The 14,361-nt window shown below is 35.8% G+C and overlaps 2 protein-coding genes across 2 annotated transcripts; one reads left to right on the top strand and one right to left on the bottom strand.

Annotated features, from left to right (window-relative positions):
- Positions 1 to 2,787: 2,787 nt before the first annotated feature.
- LOC131151496 (uncharacterized) lies at positions 2,788 to 4,344 on the bottom strand. Its single transcript, XM_058102737.1, has one exon. The coding sequence runs from the start codon at positions 4,342 to 4,344 to the stop codon at positions 2,788 to 2,790; it is 1,557 nt and encodes a 518-aa protein (XP_057958720.1).
- A 3,554-nt stretch (positions 4,345 to 7,898) lies between these two features.
- Positions 7,899 to 11,550, top strand: LOC131151495 (uncharacterized). Its single transcript, XM_058102735.1, has 4 exons — positions 7,899 to 8,283; positions 10,696 to 11,019; positions 11,134 to 11,447; positions 11,545 to 11,550. The coding sequence occupies exons 1-4, from the start codon at positions 7,899 to 7,901 to the stop codon at positions 11,548 to 11,550; spliced, it is 1,029 nt and encodes a 342-aa protein (XP_057958718.1).
- The last annotated feature ends 2,811 nt before the right edge of the window (positions 11,551 to 14,361 follow it).

Genomic DNA, 14,361 nt, shown 5'->3' with positions numbered 1-14,361 from the left:
GACATCTCATTTTACTCGATAGCACATTGCCTCACTAGTTGTCTAATTTATTTACAAGTTCAATTTCCAAAACTTATTGTAGTTAACTGAATAATTTTTTTGACTTTATTTAGTAATTTAATGTTATATTTTAAACTATCTAATCACAACAACAACAAAAAACAACAAAACCAAGTCTTAGTCCCACTAGGTGGGGTCGGTTATATGAATCATTTTTTCGTCAATTTATGCGATCATGGACAATTTCTTTTGATAGATTCAAAAATATTAAATCCTTACTCACCATCTCCTCCCAAGTTATTTTAGGTCTACCCCTATCCCTTTTATTCCCCCCCCCCCCCACCGTAACTAAGTCATTCTTCCTCTCAAGTGCACTATGTGGCGTACATTGTAAATGTCTATACCATCTGAGTCGTCTATCCCATCTGAGTCGTCTATCCCATATCTTATCTTCTATAGGAGCTATACCTAACTTACTACGAATATGTTAATTCCTTAATTTATCTTTGAATGTTATACCACTCATCCATCTAAGCATTCTCATCTCAACAATTTTTACTTTTTGGATATTATGTTTGTTTGTTGCCTAACATTCCGATCCATATAGCATACTTGGTCTTATAATTATCCTATAAAACTTTCATTTTAATTTTAAGGGTATTCAATGATCATAGAGCACACTTGAAGCACTTCTCAATTTTATTCAACCTGTTTTAACTCTATGCATTACATCATTTTCAATTTCTCTTTCAACTTGCATAATAGATCCAAGGTATCGAAATCTACGAGTGTTATTTATTTCTTCATCATCAAGTTTAACTTTGTCTCCAATATTCCTCCTATCATTACTAAAATTACATTTCATATATTTTGTTTTATTTCTAGTTATCATAAAGCCTCTAGATTCCAAAACTTCTTTCCATAATTCTAATTCAGCCTCTATTCCGTCCCTAGTTTCGTCAATTAATACATATCATCTGCAAACAACATATACTATGGAACCTTTTTTTGAATACTCTTAGTCAATTGGTTCATCACTAAAACAAAAAGATAAGGACTCAAAGCAAATCTTTGATGTACACCTATAGTAAATGGAAATTCTCTAGTTTCTCCATCCATAATCCTTACACTAGTCATTACGTCATTATACATATCCTTAATGACGTCGGTATACCTACTACATACACTTTTTTTTTTTTCCCTAAAACCGACCATAGAACTTTCTTAGATATCCTATCATATGCTTTCTCAAGGTCAATAAATATCATATGTAAGTCCCTTTTCTTTTTCCTAAATTGTTCCATTAATCTTCTTAAAAGATAAATAACTTCTGTGGTAGATCTTTCACGCAAAAAACCAAGTTGATCTTTTGAGACCTTCGTCTCTAACTTTAATCTTTGCTCAACTACCTTTTTCCATAGTTTTATCGTATGACTCATAAGTTTAATTTCACGATAGTTATTATAATTTTAAATATCTGCTTTATTTTTGTATATAGATATTAAAGTGTTAAATTAACATTTTATTTATTTTTTCATATATATTTAATAATCGACTAACGATCAACTAGTAAAAAATGTATCTTGTCACAAAATTTAAATTTTTGTTAATTTTTAAAAACATAAGGATGAAATGCTATTTTTAAAAAACTTCAAAGTGTTATATATTTCACCCAAAAATTTTTGAAGAGGAGAAACAAAAACTACGAGTCTGCTGAGGTTTTTTGGTTATGTCTTCCCTCTCTTTGTGGAAGTGTGTGGATGCTCCTTTGAGGTCTCTGCTTTTGGATCCGTTCTCTCCCAGCCTCCTCCTCCTCTGCGAGGGAGATGAGGTACCATCGCCGGCTATCTGATTGAGTAGATTGGCGGTGGTGATGCCTTGTCGGTAAAGATTCGGCTAAGGACTGGTTGGCAATTGAGGCCCTTTGATTGACAGTGTGGCTGCCCTTGTTTAATTGGAAGATCAATTTGAAAAGGAGACTTTTGCAGAATCTTGTAATCCAAAAATTGAGGCTGGTTTACTTTTTAGTTTTTTTCTGGTGAAGGAAATCAAGATGAACATGGGCTTGGGCTAGCGCATGGATATGGAATTGGGCATGGGCATTATTAGGGGTTTGGACTCGGGTTCAAATCTGGGTTTTATTTCGAACCTTGCCTCGTGTCGACGTCTGATTTGGGTTCTAATTATTATTTTTGTAATAAATAAGGTCAATTAAAACTAATTTTGGCCCATAATTTCAAGTTGTCAATTAAGATAATCGGTTCCAAACTAAAAAAATATGTTTTCAGAATTTTCAAAATCGAATTAAATTCATGGGTTTGCAAATTTAGGTTCAAAATTTGAATTTTAATTTTTCAAAATGATCGTGAGCTCAAGGATAAGGTGGAATTTTTTTAAAAAAAATCAAGCAGACAAATTTATTGTTGCTTTGAACTTTAATTAGAATTTCACATGGTCAAATAATTCAAATCCAAACATAGTCCTATGATTTTTTGTTTAAAATTTCTTGGAATTTTATTCCAGTTGGTACTATTCCGAAGCTTCACTTAAAACTAACCTAGTACATAAATCCATAATATACCTATAGATACAGAAAGAGAATAAATATACATCAAGTTTAATTAATTAATCTATTTTTATTTCCACCAAGTCTTACAATGTAGGCTCATTGCTAAGTGATGCTGAGAAGAAACCAAAAACAGAGAGATCTAAAATAACCACTTTCAATACTATCAAATTTATTTAACGGGCTTACTAAAGCCCTATACACAAGATTTAAGCACTAAATTAAATATTTTTCCACGTAACTTTTACTTGGACTTGCCCATGCCTGCCAGAAATATTTCTAGTATGTGTACCTGAGAGATAAGGAGGAAACGCTACAGTGTCATGAGCAATCTCTTTATTAGAATTAGTTTCTCTATCGCGATCAAATAATTGAGCCCTAATTCTGAGCGAGGAGTCTAGGGGCACAGCTACTGTAGATCTCAATAAGAAAACGGGCCGATTAAGGCTTACTTGTAAATTGTTCTCATTCGACGTCTTCCAAAAGAGCATACTTTCGTTGGAAACTTTGTCACTACGAGCTGTAATTATTCCAAAAACGTCAGCAGTATTTTTTCCATCCGCATTTACTAGCGTGACTTCCACAGTGGCTTGCACGGCATTACTGAAAACTATATAGCTCAATCTCACCGAACCATTCTTGCCTTCAATATCCGTCGATAAGGGCTTGTCGTACTCATTTGTGGCCGTCAAGTAAACATTCCACGAGCCTTGCCCGTAGCTGATTTCGTCGTTGGAAGCTAAGAGATCCACATCGATAGTGAAGCTGTCTAGGGCTGAGATGGATCGAGGCGGACCGCTCAACAAAAGAGTGTCATTAGCATAAATGGCTTCAGGATTGTTCCTGTTCCGATTGTAAATGTACTGGGAAAGCAACCCATCGGTGACGGTGATGGTGCCGTATAGGTAGATCTCACCGCTGGTACCGTTGAGGGTGACTGAGAACAGCTCCACCAGTTGTTGTCCTTGCGGAGTAGTACTCCTGTGTACTACAGAACTGAGAAGCATACGTTTTCCACCGAGGGCACTATCCTTTATGATGCCAAGTAGAACAATTGCCTGCGCAAGAGTTTGAATGCCCATACTATTTTCAGGAATGTTTAATTCCATGTTGGGATCAGCATTCTCGTCGACGTCTCGCACCCGCTCAGAGATGTTTCCCCAGCCGTGCACATGATTAACAAACTCACTAGGGAATGCGATCTCGTAGGTATTCTCAGTGAAGAAGTTCCGTATATTATTGAGTCTAATCGCTTCATTGATCATCAAAATCACGACTTGCAGCGACCGCGCCCTGTCCCGGCGCTCTGTGTTATAGATATTTTCTATGGCCCGGCGTAGGGGAAACAGACCCACCATCACGTCTTCCCATTCCCAGTTACCGGCGCGCCTGTTCATCAAGGAGCCGTAGCTGCCGCTGAAGCCTAGGTTTGTGGATCTGTCGATTAGGTTCTGAGCTTTTCCGTTTTCGTCGGAAAACTCGAACCACTGCTGCTGGTTGTGGAGGCGGTAGCCAACGAGGTAGAGGTTGTCGGCTCGCGTCCTGAACCAGACAGAAGAACCACGTGAATCATTTGCTAGTCGCAAATTGATGTCGATCCATGTAGAGGGCGTCCGTTCTTCGTTAGCAAGCACGGGAATGGACTGCACCGTCCTCACCGCCACCGCCTCGCGTATGCGGTCGATTAAATCCCGGTAAGCTTCCCAGTCGCCGTCGGGGATCTCGTCGGGGATCTCCAGCTCGAATTCAATGTAAACTGGGTTGTTATTTGACGACATTCTTCGATGGATAGATTACGTATACTTTCTTTTTGAATCGGAAACGACACCTATACTTTCACCCCAAAAAACATATATGTATATATATATATATATATATATATATATATATTCCCACGTGATTGTTAAATTTTGCATGTGAGTGGGGCCAACAAAAAAGGACAGAAGCGATGTGTGATTTGAACGTAATTCATGGATTAATTTATGAATAGGTGAGTTGGGTGAGGCATGCATTCATTTGAGTGGGGACTACTGACAAACTCTCAAAACTTATCCTGACACATACCAAACAAAATAATAATGCATGCCACGCGTGCATTTGGCTGGGGCACGTGAAAACTACTTTGAAATAATCCTGATAATGCAAGGTATTTTATTATCTCAACGTGATTCAAATAAGGAAGAAATTTAATATAATTTAATATTTTATTTTATCTAAATTTATATAAAATTTAAATATAAATTTTAAATATGTTTGATGCAGTGTACTATTGTTTTTTTTTCATCTTTTTAATACTATTAAGGTTTGTTAGTTGAGGGTAATTATAAAGTTTTTGTAATTTTAATTTTAGAGATCGGATTATTATAATAGAACTTGATAGAAATAATATGCTCAAAAGAAAATTTCTTTAAAAACTTTCTACATATTTAACACAAACATTTCACATTGACAATACTAAATGAGGATTAAAATCATTGATGTCATGTTAACGTCACTCTGCTACAATAAATTTAAAAAAAATAAATAAATAAACAGCGTCACATGTACGTCCCCACTATGGGTGTACACGCAGCCCACCAAGCCCAATCGAGCCAAACTTGGTTCAAATAAGTTCAATTTGTCCAATTTTTCTAAATGATTTTATTTATTTATTATTTAATTTTAATTTTAATTTGATTTTCAATTTTAAAAATGGGGAAAAATTAGAGAGAAATCAAGAGAAATTTGGAAAAATATTTTGAAATTTAGAAAAAAAAATAAGAAAACTATTTTTGAGTTGTTTTGAGCCGAAGTAGATAAGGAAATGTTTTCAAAAATCCTGAAATTTTTTTTTTTTGAAATACTTGGAAAAATCTTAGAAAAGTTTTATAAATTTTGGAAAAATTTGGCGATATTTCTAAAGACTCTTTTGTTCAAAGTTGAACAATTTTCCCAACTTTTGTCTGTGTGCATCCGAATGATTTTAAAAAAGAAAAAAAAAATATTTCAAACCTCACCTGTATTAACTCTGACGGGAGTTTATCTAACAAGATCTCCTCGTTTGGAGGAATTATTAGATATTCCTAAATCACACTTTAATTTGCATTTTCCTTTTTAAATTCTTTTATTCTTTTGTTCATTTTATTAAAATGAGTTAATTAAAGACCATTAAATTCAATTAAGGGATAATTCTTAATTAATTAGATACTGTTCGTGCTAATACCTTTTTCTCTTGCATAACTAAACTCTTAATCCCAACTCTAGTAAAAATAGATCGAGACTATTGGTTCTTTAGCTTAGGATTAATCTAGTGACCAATCAAATGAGTAGTAATTTGGTGTCCTAACTACTCACACTTAGGTAAATAATAAGCTAGTAGTGACTCCATCAAACTCATAATATTATTATTTTTCACCATCCGTGCCCTTCGCCAAGAACATCGCAACATGGAGAATCTTGGATTTATAGGAAAAGGAGAGGCTCAATGTTGAAAGATTTCCAATGTGGGACAAGTATGGGATGAAGACTGCTAGTTGTTGCTAGTTGCAACATGCCTTGAGCATTTTGTCCCACACTGAAATTTCTTAAGGGAGCCAGTAAAATATCACCCCTTTCCCCTCCCTTATTGTCACTTCACTTGTAATTATAATTTTAATAAATAAATAATTATTAATATTAAGAATTTAAATAGATGAGTAGTAAGCAAAAATTAATGGGCTTCAAATTGAAATCGAACTTATTACTGATCCTAATCGAGTTGTTCACGAACCAAAATGAGCCAAGCCTATCCTTGCTCATGCTTGACTCGTTCAATGAACAAGCTTGGCTAATCGCTCATTAGTATAATAAATGAACTTGAACGTGCACTTAATAACTGAACTCCAAAATCACTCGACGGCAGTTTAGTTGGTTTGCAACCGTAATTCCTAGGAGGCAAAATAAAAGCCATAACATTTTTTATAAAAAGAAGAAAAAAAAAAGCATATATAAGGAGGCCACCATGTTATTTCCTTTGTAGACACCCGACTTTTAACCAAGCCTTTTGAGAAAACCTGGCATCATAAGAAGTCGACCTTGAATCGCGAGAATGGGAGGATCCAATTGAGTCCCATTTTATTTCAAAACTGAGTCATCTTATTTCAAAATTGAGTCTCGATTATTCTTCATTTCGAGTCACGGGTGTTTTAAGAAATGAGTTCCGGTATGTTAAAAATTTAAGTCTAGGCTATTTTGAATAAAATTGAGTTCCGATTATTTTAAAATTTGATTCTCGGTTATTTCAAATTTGAGTCCTGGTTGTTTTTAATTGAGTTATTTTCAAAATTAAGAAGTCTGAATATTTTTAATTAAGCCTTGGGTATTTTAAACTGAGTCTTGGTATTTTTAATTTTCTTAATTGAGTCCTTTTGATTTTTAAATTTGAGTCTTTTAATTTTTAAAAATGAATTTTTAAACTGAGTTTTTTAATTTTAAACTGCGTCTTTTAAATTTTAAAGTTGAGGTCTTTCAATTAGGTATTTTATTGAGTAGTTTTTTATTTTAACTTGAGTCCGGTCCTCTTTTTTGGGAATTAAGCCATCTTTTCGAGCTTTTCTTTTAAATAAAACTGGGCATATTAAATGGTTTGCATGGGCCATGAGTGGCCCACGAAAGACAAGCTGCCATCCACTCAACGCACACATGCACACTAGGTTTCCTGGGGGTGTTTGTGGCCTATAAAAGGCATGCACGGCAGCAAGGTTTAGGGGGGCGGACGATTCAAAAAAAACCTTAACCTTGCACGCTCATCCTCCATCATCTCTTTCATCTCTTTCCTCCCTCATCTATCTCTCGGCGAGCCTCAAACTCTCCACATCTCCATCATCACAACACCATCACTGGTAGCCCCTGTGTTAAATTTGACAAGTTAAAAACTAATGCCGGAGATATCAGTGTAGTGAAAGGCAAGAATATAATCCAAGAATATAATCCAAGAATAGAATATCGGTGATGAAGGTTTTGCTAACACGTGGCTTTTGAAGATGAGGCTGTGATATAATTCTTGTAACCATGAGTAGCTGTAAAATAAACTTGTAACTATTTTTCCCACCAAAAGAGGGGGAATTTGTTTTTGTTTTCTATTTTATTTTACCAACTCTTGTATATAAAATAGCTGGTATGTATTCAGTCAAGCATGATTGTAGTATTTTGTTCACTTTTTGATTCATTCAATAAAATCAGAGAGAGTATTAAGTTTTTACATGGTATCAGAGCTTCGGTTCAGAGCTTGGGCTAGCTTAGAATCAATGATTTCCTACCCAATTTCTTTTCATTTTTCTACTTGAATTTTTAATCAAGTTCTGGAGCATCATTCATGGCATCCTCCGAATCAAATGATCAAACAAATCGTATTACTCCACCGACCACTGAGACCAGTTCTCCAAATCTATATTTTCTCAATTCAAATGAAAATCCAGGTAATATCTTGGTTACACAACCACTGCTTGGAATGAAGAATTATCACTCTTGGTCAAGGGCTATGATATTAGCTCTCACTGCAAAGAGGAAGATAGGTTTCACTAATGACAAAATTGTTGAGCCAAGTCCAGAATCTCCTCTTTATGAAGATTGGTTAAGTTGCAACAAAATGGTGATTTCATGGATGATCAATTCCATGCATGTTGATGTCTCGAATAGCATAATGTACTGTCAAACTGCTAGAGAAATGTGGCTTGAATTGCAAAAACTTTTCTCACAGGGTAGTGGTCCCAAGATTTACAATCTTCAGAAGGAGATTTCTGCTATTTCTCAAAACCCGATGACAGTTACTGTAACGTCCCTCAATAAAATATAACAAAATACATCAAATGATCAACCCGAATCCGTAGGCAGCGGGGACACCTGTCATACACAACGGAAAACCTACGCAGTAGTAAACATAAAAATATATACATTCATCCATAAAACATAATACCAGAGCTTTTGTAACATTATAATACTGTACTCTTGTACATATCTATATACATCAAAATATCTCTAGGGTCACACAAAATAACTCTAACCCTAGTACAAAAATCTTACCCTCCTGACGGGGTAATCTTTCTAACTCAACGGCAGCTTTGACCCGCCGGTCTCTCAGGGGCTCCTGAAAAGTTTAATAATGATGGGGGAGAGACACTTCTCAGTAAGGGAAAGTAAACTAAACACAGCTGTGTGGCAACATGAATATTTAAAGTGCTTATACATATACAGTACATTTCATAACTCTGGAAATAATCATAATATCATACTAGATAATCATGTACTTTCATATTCGTTAATAAATCATAACATGCATAAACATCTCTTATAACTCGTAATACTGAAAATCAATCCAGGATGAATAGCTAATTAATGTCATGTATTACCCCCCATGACGGGTTGTGCAGCCCGAAGGCGGGACCTAACAATGGTTGACCGATCACTGCCGAATCAACTACGTCTGTAAGTACGATGGGCCCGCCACACCCTTGTCCGGACTGCTAGGTGGACGACCACACTCTACTAAAAGCCACATCGACTATCCATCTCCCATCCCCTAGTGGGACGGTAGCATTAATAAGGCCTCATGCCAAAATCAACCCATAGCTACGGTACCGAACTCCCGGTCTGAACTAAACTAACATCCTGGTTGTAATAACATATAATACATGAACATATATAACATCATCGCGGCCTAGTGCCGGAAACATAGATACGGCCTTGCGCCGTAAATCATACGTATGGCCTCGTGCCAAAATCATAGAAAATATGGCCTCGCGCCAATACATCAATACGGCCTCGTGCCGATAACATAAATACATGACCTCGTGCCAAAATCATATAAATACGACCTCGTGCCGATAACATAATACATGGCCTCGTGCCAAAAACATATAAATATGCCCTCGTACTGATAACATAAATATGGCCTCGCGTCAAATACATTTAAGGTATTTACATTTTGAAAATAACTCATTTATCATATATTCGTCAAAATCATCATAACATTTAAGGTATTTACATTTTGAAAATAACTCATTTATCATATATTCGTCAAAATCATCATAACATAACCCATCTTTCCAAAATACCTAAAAATGTGTTTTACTTGAATAAGCATTCATATCATATCTCGTTTCACGTAAAAATAATATTCATGCCACACATGCTCTATTAAAAGTCATACTTTATGTTTTAAAATCATGATTTCCCTAACATCTCATACATACATATATGCACTTTAAGCATCATAGCAGTATTTTCCAAATCGTACATTACATTCATAATAAAAAAATATATCATATGCTTTTTCTGAAAATAAATCTTCTCATAATCAATAATAGTTTGCATGGAAAAGTACTCCTTTAGTTTACTCCCTTACCTGGCTACTGTGAAAGCGCCTACAATTCCCTAGCCTGACCCCCCGTAGGATTTCCTACTCAATATCCTGAAACTCAAAACTCCCAGTATTAATCATCAGTATTTTCATGCGTGTATCAATTTCTATAACTATCACAAAGTCTAATTTAGCTTAAAAAGCCTTATCTCAACCCAGGGATGATTTCCAATTTTGTTTTCCCGACGATCCGCTTCTGCAAACTTATGGAGAACTTCGCCAGGAACGTCGTGGTAGCCTCAAATCTTCGATCCGGCATAAAAGTAGCCCAAAATCGAAGAGAGAGAGAGTGAGAGAGCCGAAGATGAGAGAGAGAGAGAGAGAGAGAGAGAGAGAGAGAGAGAGAGAGAGAGAGAGAGAGAGAGAGAGAGAGAGAGAGAGAGAGAGGAAAATTAAAAATGAAATTAAAATCGGATTTTTCATATTTATAGGTGGCGGAACTAGTCGACGAGCCCGACTTTCATCGACAAGTTCTTCACAAATTTCGTCGACGAAATCCACTCCTCGTCGTCGAAATTCAGTCAGCTCCGAACCCTTCTCAGTATTTCTTCGTCGACGAAACCCTGTGTTCGTCGACGAAATCCTTTAAGCCTTCGTCGACGAAACCCTGTGTTCGTCGACGAAATCCTTTAAGCCTTCGTCGACGAAACCCTGTGTTCATCGACGAAGCTTGGCAGCTTCCTTCTTCTATTTTGTTTCCAATTCCCTTTTCTTTTATCATTTAAATTTCATTTAAAAATTCGGGTTGTTACAGTTACTGAGTATTATACAAGATTCAAGAAACTATGGGATCAGTTGCTAAATTTAGAGCCATTACCAGAGTGTACATGTGGAGCCATCAAAGCTTTAAATGTTTCTCACAACAAGACTTATGCTATGAGATTTTTTATGGGTTTGAATGAGAATTTTGAGAATATAAGGACTCAAATTCTGATGCAGGAGCCTTTTCCTTCGATTAGCAAGATTTATGCCTTGGTTCTTCAAGAAGAGTCTCACAAGAATGTAGTACATGGAGGGTTTTACATTGCAAAGCCTGATTCAGTGGCAATGTATGCAAATTCGAAGGGAAGTAACTCTGGTAATTCTACTTGGAACAAAGGAAATAATAAAAGGGAGAGAATTTTATGCACTCACTACAATATGCTTGGACATACGATTGATAAATGTTACAAATTACATGGTTATCCACCAGGATATAAACCTAAAGGAAGACCAAGTGCTAATCAAGTTATCTACAATTCTAGAACAGCACCTGAGAATGTTTCGATTCAATGTCCTATTTCTAAAGCTCAGTGTGAGAAATTATTGACATTCCTCAATGTTGGATGTAACTCTGGTAAAAAAAATATTGCAGCCAATGTGAGTACTGGTAATGGATTGACTAGTTTGGTTTTTGGAGCTACTGATATGTGTTCATCTGCTGGTGTTACTGCTAATGCTGATGCATTAGCCATTACATCTTATCCTCAAACTCCTAACAATTACCTTGAAAACATGTCTGGTATTGTTTCTAATCTTCCTTTCAGTTCAAATTTAACTCATTCCATTTTTTCAGCCAAACTGGTTAATATAACCTGTTTTGAATATGCTAAGTGGGTTCTAGACATAGGTTGTAGTAACCCGACCCAAAAAAAAAAAAAAAAAAAAAAAAAGGATATTTTGGAGAAGATATTTTGAGATATTTATATATAAATATCTTGGAGGAGATATTTATTTAGATTACTTAAGGGCTAAGTAAAGATTTATTCTATAAATTCTCTTATCCTCTTTCATTCTCTCATTCTCTCATTCTCTCTCTCTCTCTCTCTCTCTCTCTCTCTCAAGGATTTATTCTATAAATTCTCTTATTCTCTTTCATTCTCTCTCTCTCTCTCTCTCTCTCTCTCTCTCATTTTCTCTCTCTCTCTCTCTAAGATCCTTCGCCGTTCGTCATCCGTTTCCAAAAACGGAGGGTATTGCGTGGATCAGAAGAGAAAACTCTACACTTTTAGTGGATCGGATCGTCGTTTCGGAGAGTTTCGGGTTTTCCCAAGAATCGAGGTAGGAATCTGATCCTAATTTTGATTGGATATTCGGATAGCAGTAGAAAACATAGTAAGGTTATGTTCTGTGGTTTTAGGTTTTCGGGATCTTGAGTTGTCGTTTTGGACCGTTTTCGTACGAAGTTTCATTTTGAATATAAGGTAAGGGGAATTTGATTACAACATTTATTTTGGAAAACTAAACCGCTAAAAAGCTAGTTTACGTTATTATGTATGATTTAACTGCTTATTTGTGAAATTCTACCGAGTAGAAATGCCGGTTTGACGATTTTACGGTTTTTGGTAAAAACGAGGATTTCGACGTGTGATCTCCAAATTTTACAAACATCGTTATTTGTGTTTATACTATAGTAGGAGAGGCTCGATTCCTTTATTTATTTAGTTAAACTATGTATATTGAATTTCTATCATTTAGCGGGTTTTTGTATTAAACTTGTGTGATATATGTTGAAATGGAAATGAATGTATTTTCTATACTACTGATATAGAATATGGGAATGAAATTCCAATTTGTTATACTGACAATGTGATAAACAGAGGCTGGTGATACACCGAGCCGCATCAGTAAACAAAGAGGGGTAAACCAGGTGCAAAGACGCCGATTTGAACCCGCTGGAATTATTTCTATACTATTGATATAGATTATGGGAGATAAAATCATATTTGTATAAATTGAATTTATGATACACAGAACCACAGCTTGAGAGTCCCGGGAGGGTTGAAAAATACTTTCTTTGCAGAGTTGAAATAAACTACTGTTATATGATACGGCACGATATCGTAGCTAGATGTACACGTGCAACCACACGTACTAAACGATGTGGGTACCAAGATGGTCGGCTAGCAGGGTGAAACCATTGGCTGATATTGGGCCAATGGAGGCAGTCGGATCGTATGTAGGTACTCGGCAGTGTCTGCACGAACAGGGCATTGGACGAGTACCAGTGCACAACCCGAGCCACGGGGTAAAACTGGTTATAGGGATATTTTGCTGTTGGTCATCTGATAAATCATTAAATAGTCGAAAGACAGATGTGGGAATTTTGTAATCTGAATAATGATATACCTGATGCATTACTGTATTGAAAATATTTGATTTATATTCCAGATGTTGAATGAAAATATGCATGTATGCAGTCACACACTGTTGTAACTCCTTCTTCCTTACTGAGAGGTGTCTCACCCTATCTTACAACCTTTGTTTTCAGGTCCATCCGTGCGTCGGTCCTAGTAGATAAAAGGACTAGGGAGGTTATTTTGGTTAGCTTACGTAAGCATCTAAATTTTTGTACTAAACTTGATGAAAGTCCTTTTTGGAGGGTTGTAATATGACGATTACTCTAAGTCCGAATGTATGTAAATTATGGATGTATTAGTGAACTCTGGTATAAGGCTAGTAGTAATCCCAATGGATGTTTATGTTTTTCCGCGACATTTACATCATGATTATGTATGTTTTACACCTGTATGTCCCTGTTTAGGGCGGGTTGTTTCCATATCATGAACAGGTATAGGTATTTGATGTATGTGAGTGACACCTGAGTCCGTGTAAAGGGCCGGGTCGTTACATAGGTGCTACTGATCATATGGTACATTTTGTGTCTTGTTTCATCACCATAATTGCTACATTGAATTCTCATGTGAATTTGCCAAATGGTGAGGTAGCCTTAGTTACACATGTTGGGACTGTTAAAATTAATGAAAACCTCACCTTATATAATATTCTTTGTGTTCCATCGTTTAGTTTTAATCTCATATCAGTTAGTCAACTTGCTAAATCTATTCAGTGTTGCCTTATTTTCTTTGGTAACTTGTGTTTCATCTAGGACCTTGCTCATTGGAGCACACTTGGTCTGGGTAAAGAGAGCAATGGTCTATACCTGCTGGAAGATAGCAAGTCAGTCTCTTTTTTTGTTTCAGCTGTTTCTTCTGCTAATAAAATTCAGCCACACATATGGCATTTGAGGTTGGGGCATCCATCAAATGCTAAGCTGAATTTACTCAAGTCAAATAATGTACAGATTGGTGATTCAAATGAAGATTTCTTTTGTGATGTTTGTCCTCTTGCCAAACAGAAAAGATTACCATTTAATGAAAGTTTACATATTTCCAAGAATTGTTTTGATTGATCCATTGTGATTTGTGGGGTCCATTTTCTGTATCTACCATTGACTTTTGCAAATATTTTCTCACTATAGTGGATGTTGCTCTAGATGTACATGGGTTTATTTGTTGAAACACAAATCACAAACTCAGTCCATATTAGAACAATTTTGTACTATAGTTGAAACTCAATTTTCTAGGAAAGTAAAAATCATTAGAACTGATCATGGAACTGAATTCATCATGAGTGATTTTTTTTTTCTAAAAAGGGAAGT

Source organism: Malania oleifera, chromosome 3, assembly GCF_029873635.1.
Source record: "Malania oleifera isolate guangnan ecotype guangnan chromosome 3, ASM2987363v1, whole genome shotgun sequence".
Lineage (NCBI taxonomy): Eukaryota > Viridiplantae > Streptophyta > Magnoliopsida > Santalales > Ximeniaceae > Malania > Malania oleifera.
This window is presented reverse-complemented; position numbering and strand designations above follow the sequence as displayed.

What these genes read in the sequence shown, in the direction of transcription:
- LOC131151495 (XM_058102735.1), top strand. Translation starts at nt 7,899, where the DNA reads ATGGCATCCTCCGAATCAAATGATCAAACAAATCGTATTACTCCACCG. An exon ending in GCAAAAACTTTTCTCACAGG is followed by an intron (nt 8,284 to 10,695) that starts GTAGTGGTCCCA and finishes GGGTTGTTACAG; the next exon opens with TTACTGAGTATTATACAAGA. An exon ending in TTCGAAGGGAAGTAACTCTG is followed by an intron (nt 11,020 to 11,133) that starts GTAATTCTACTT and finishes GTTATCCACCAG; the next exon opens with GATATAAACCTAAAGGAAGA.
- LOC131151496 (XM_058102737.1), bottom strand. Translation starts at nt 4,344, where the DNA reads ATGTCGTCAAATAACAACCCAGTTTACATTGAATTCGAGCTGGAGATC.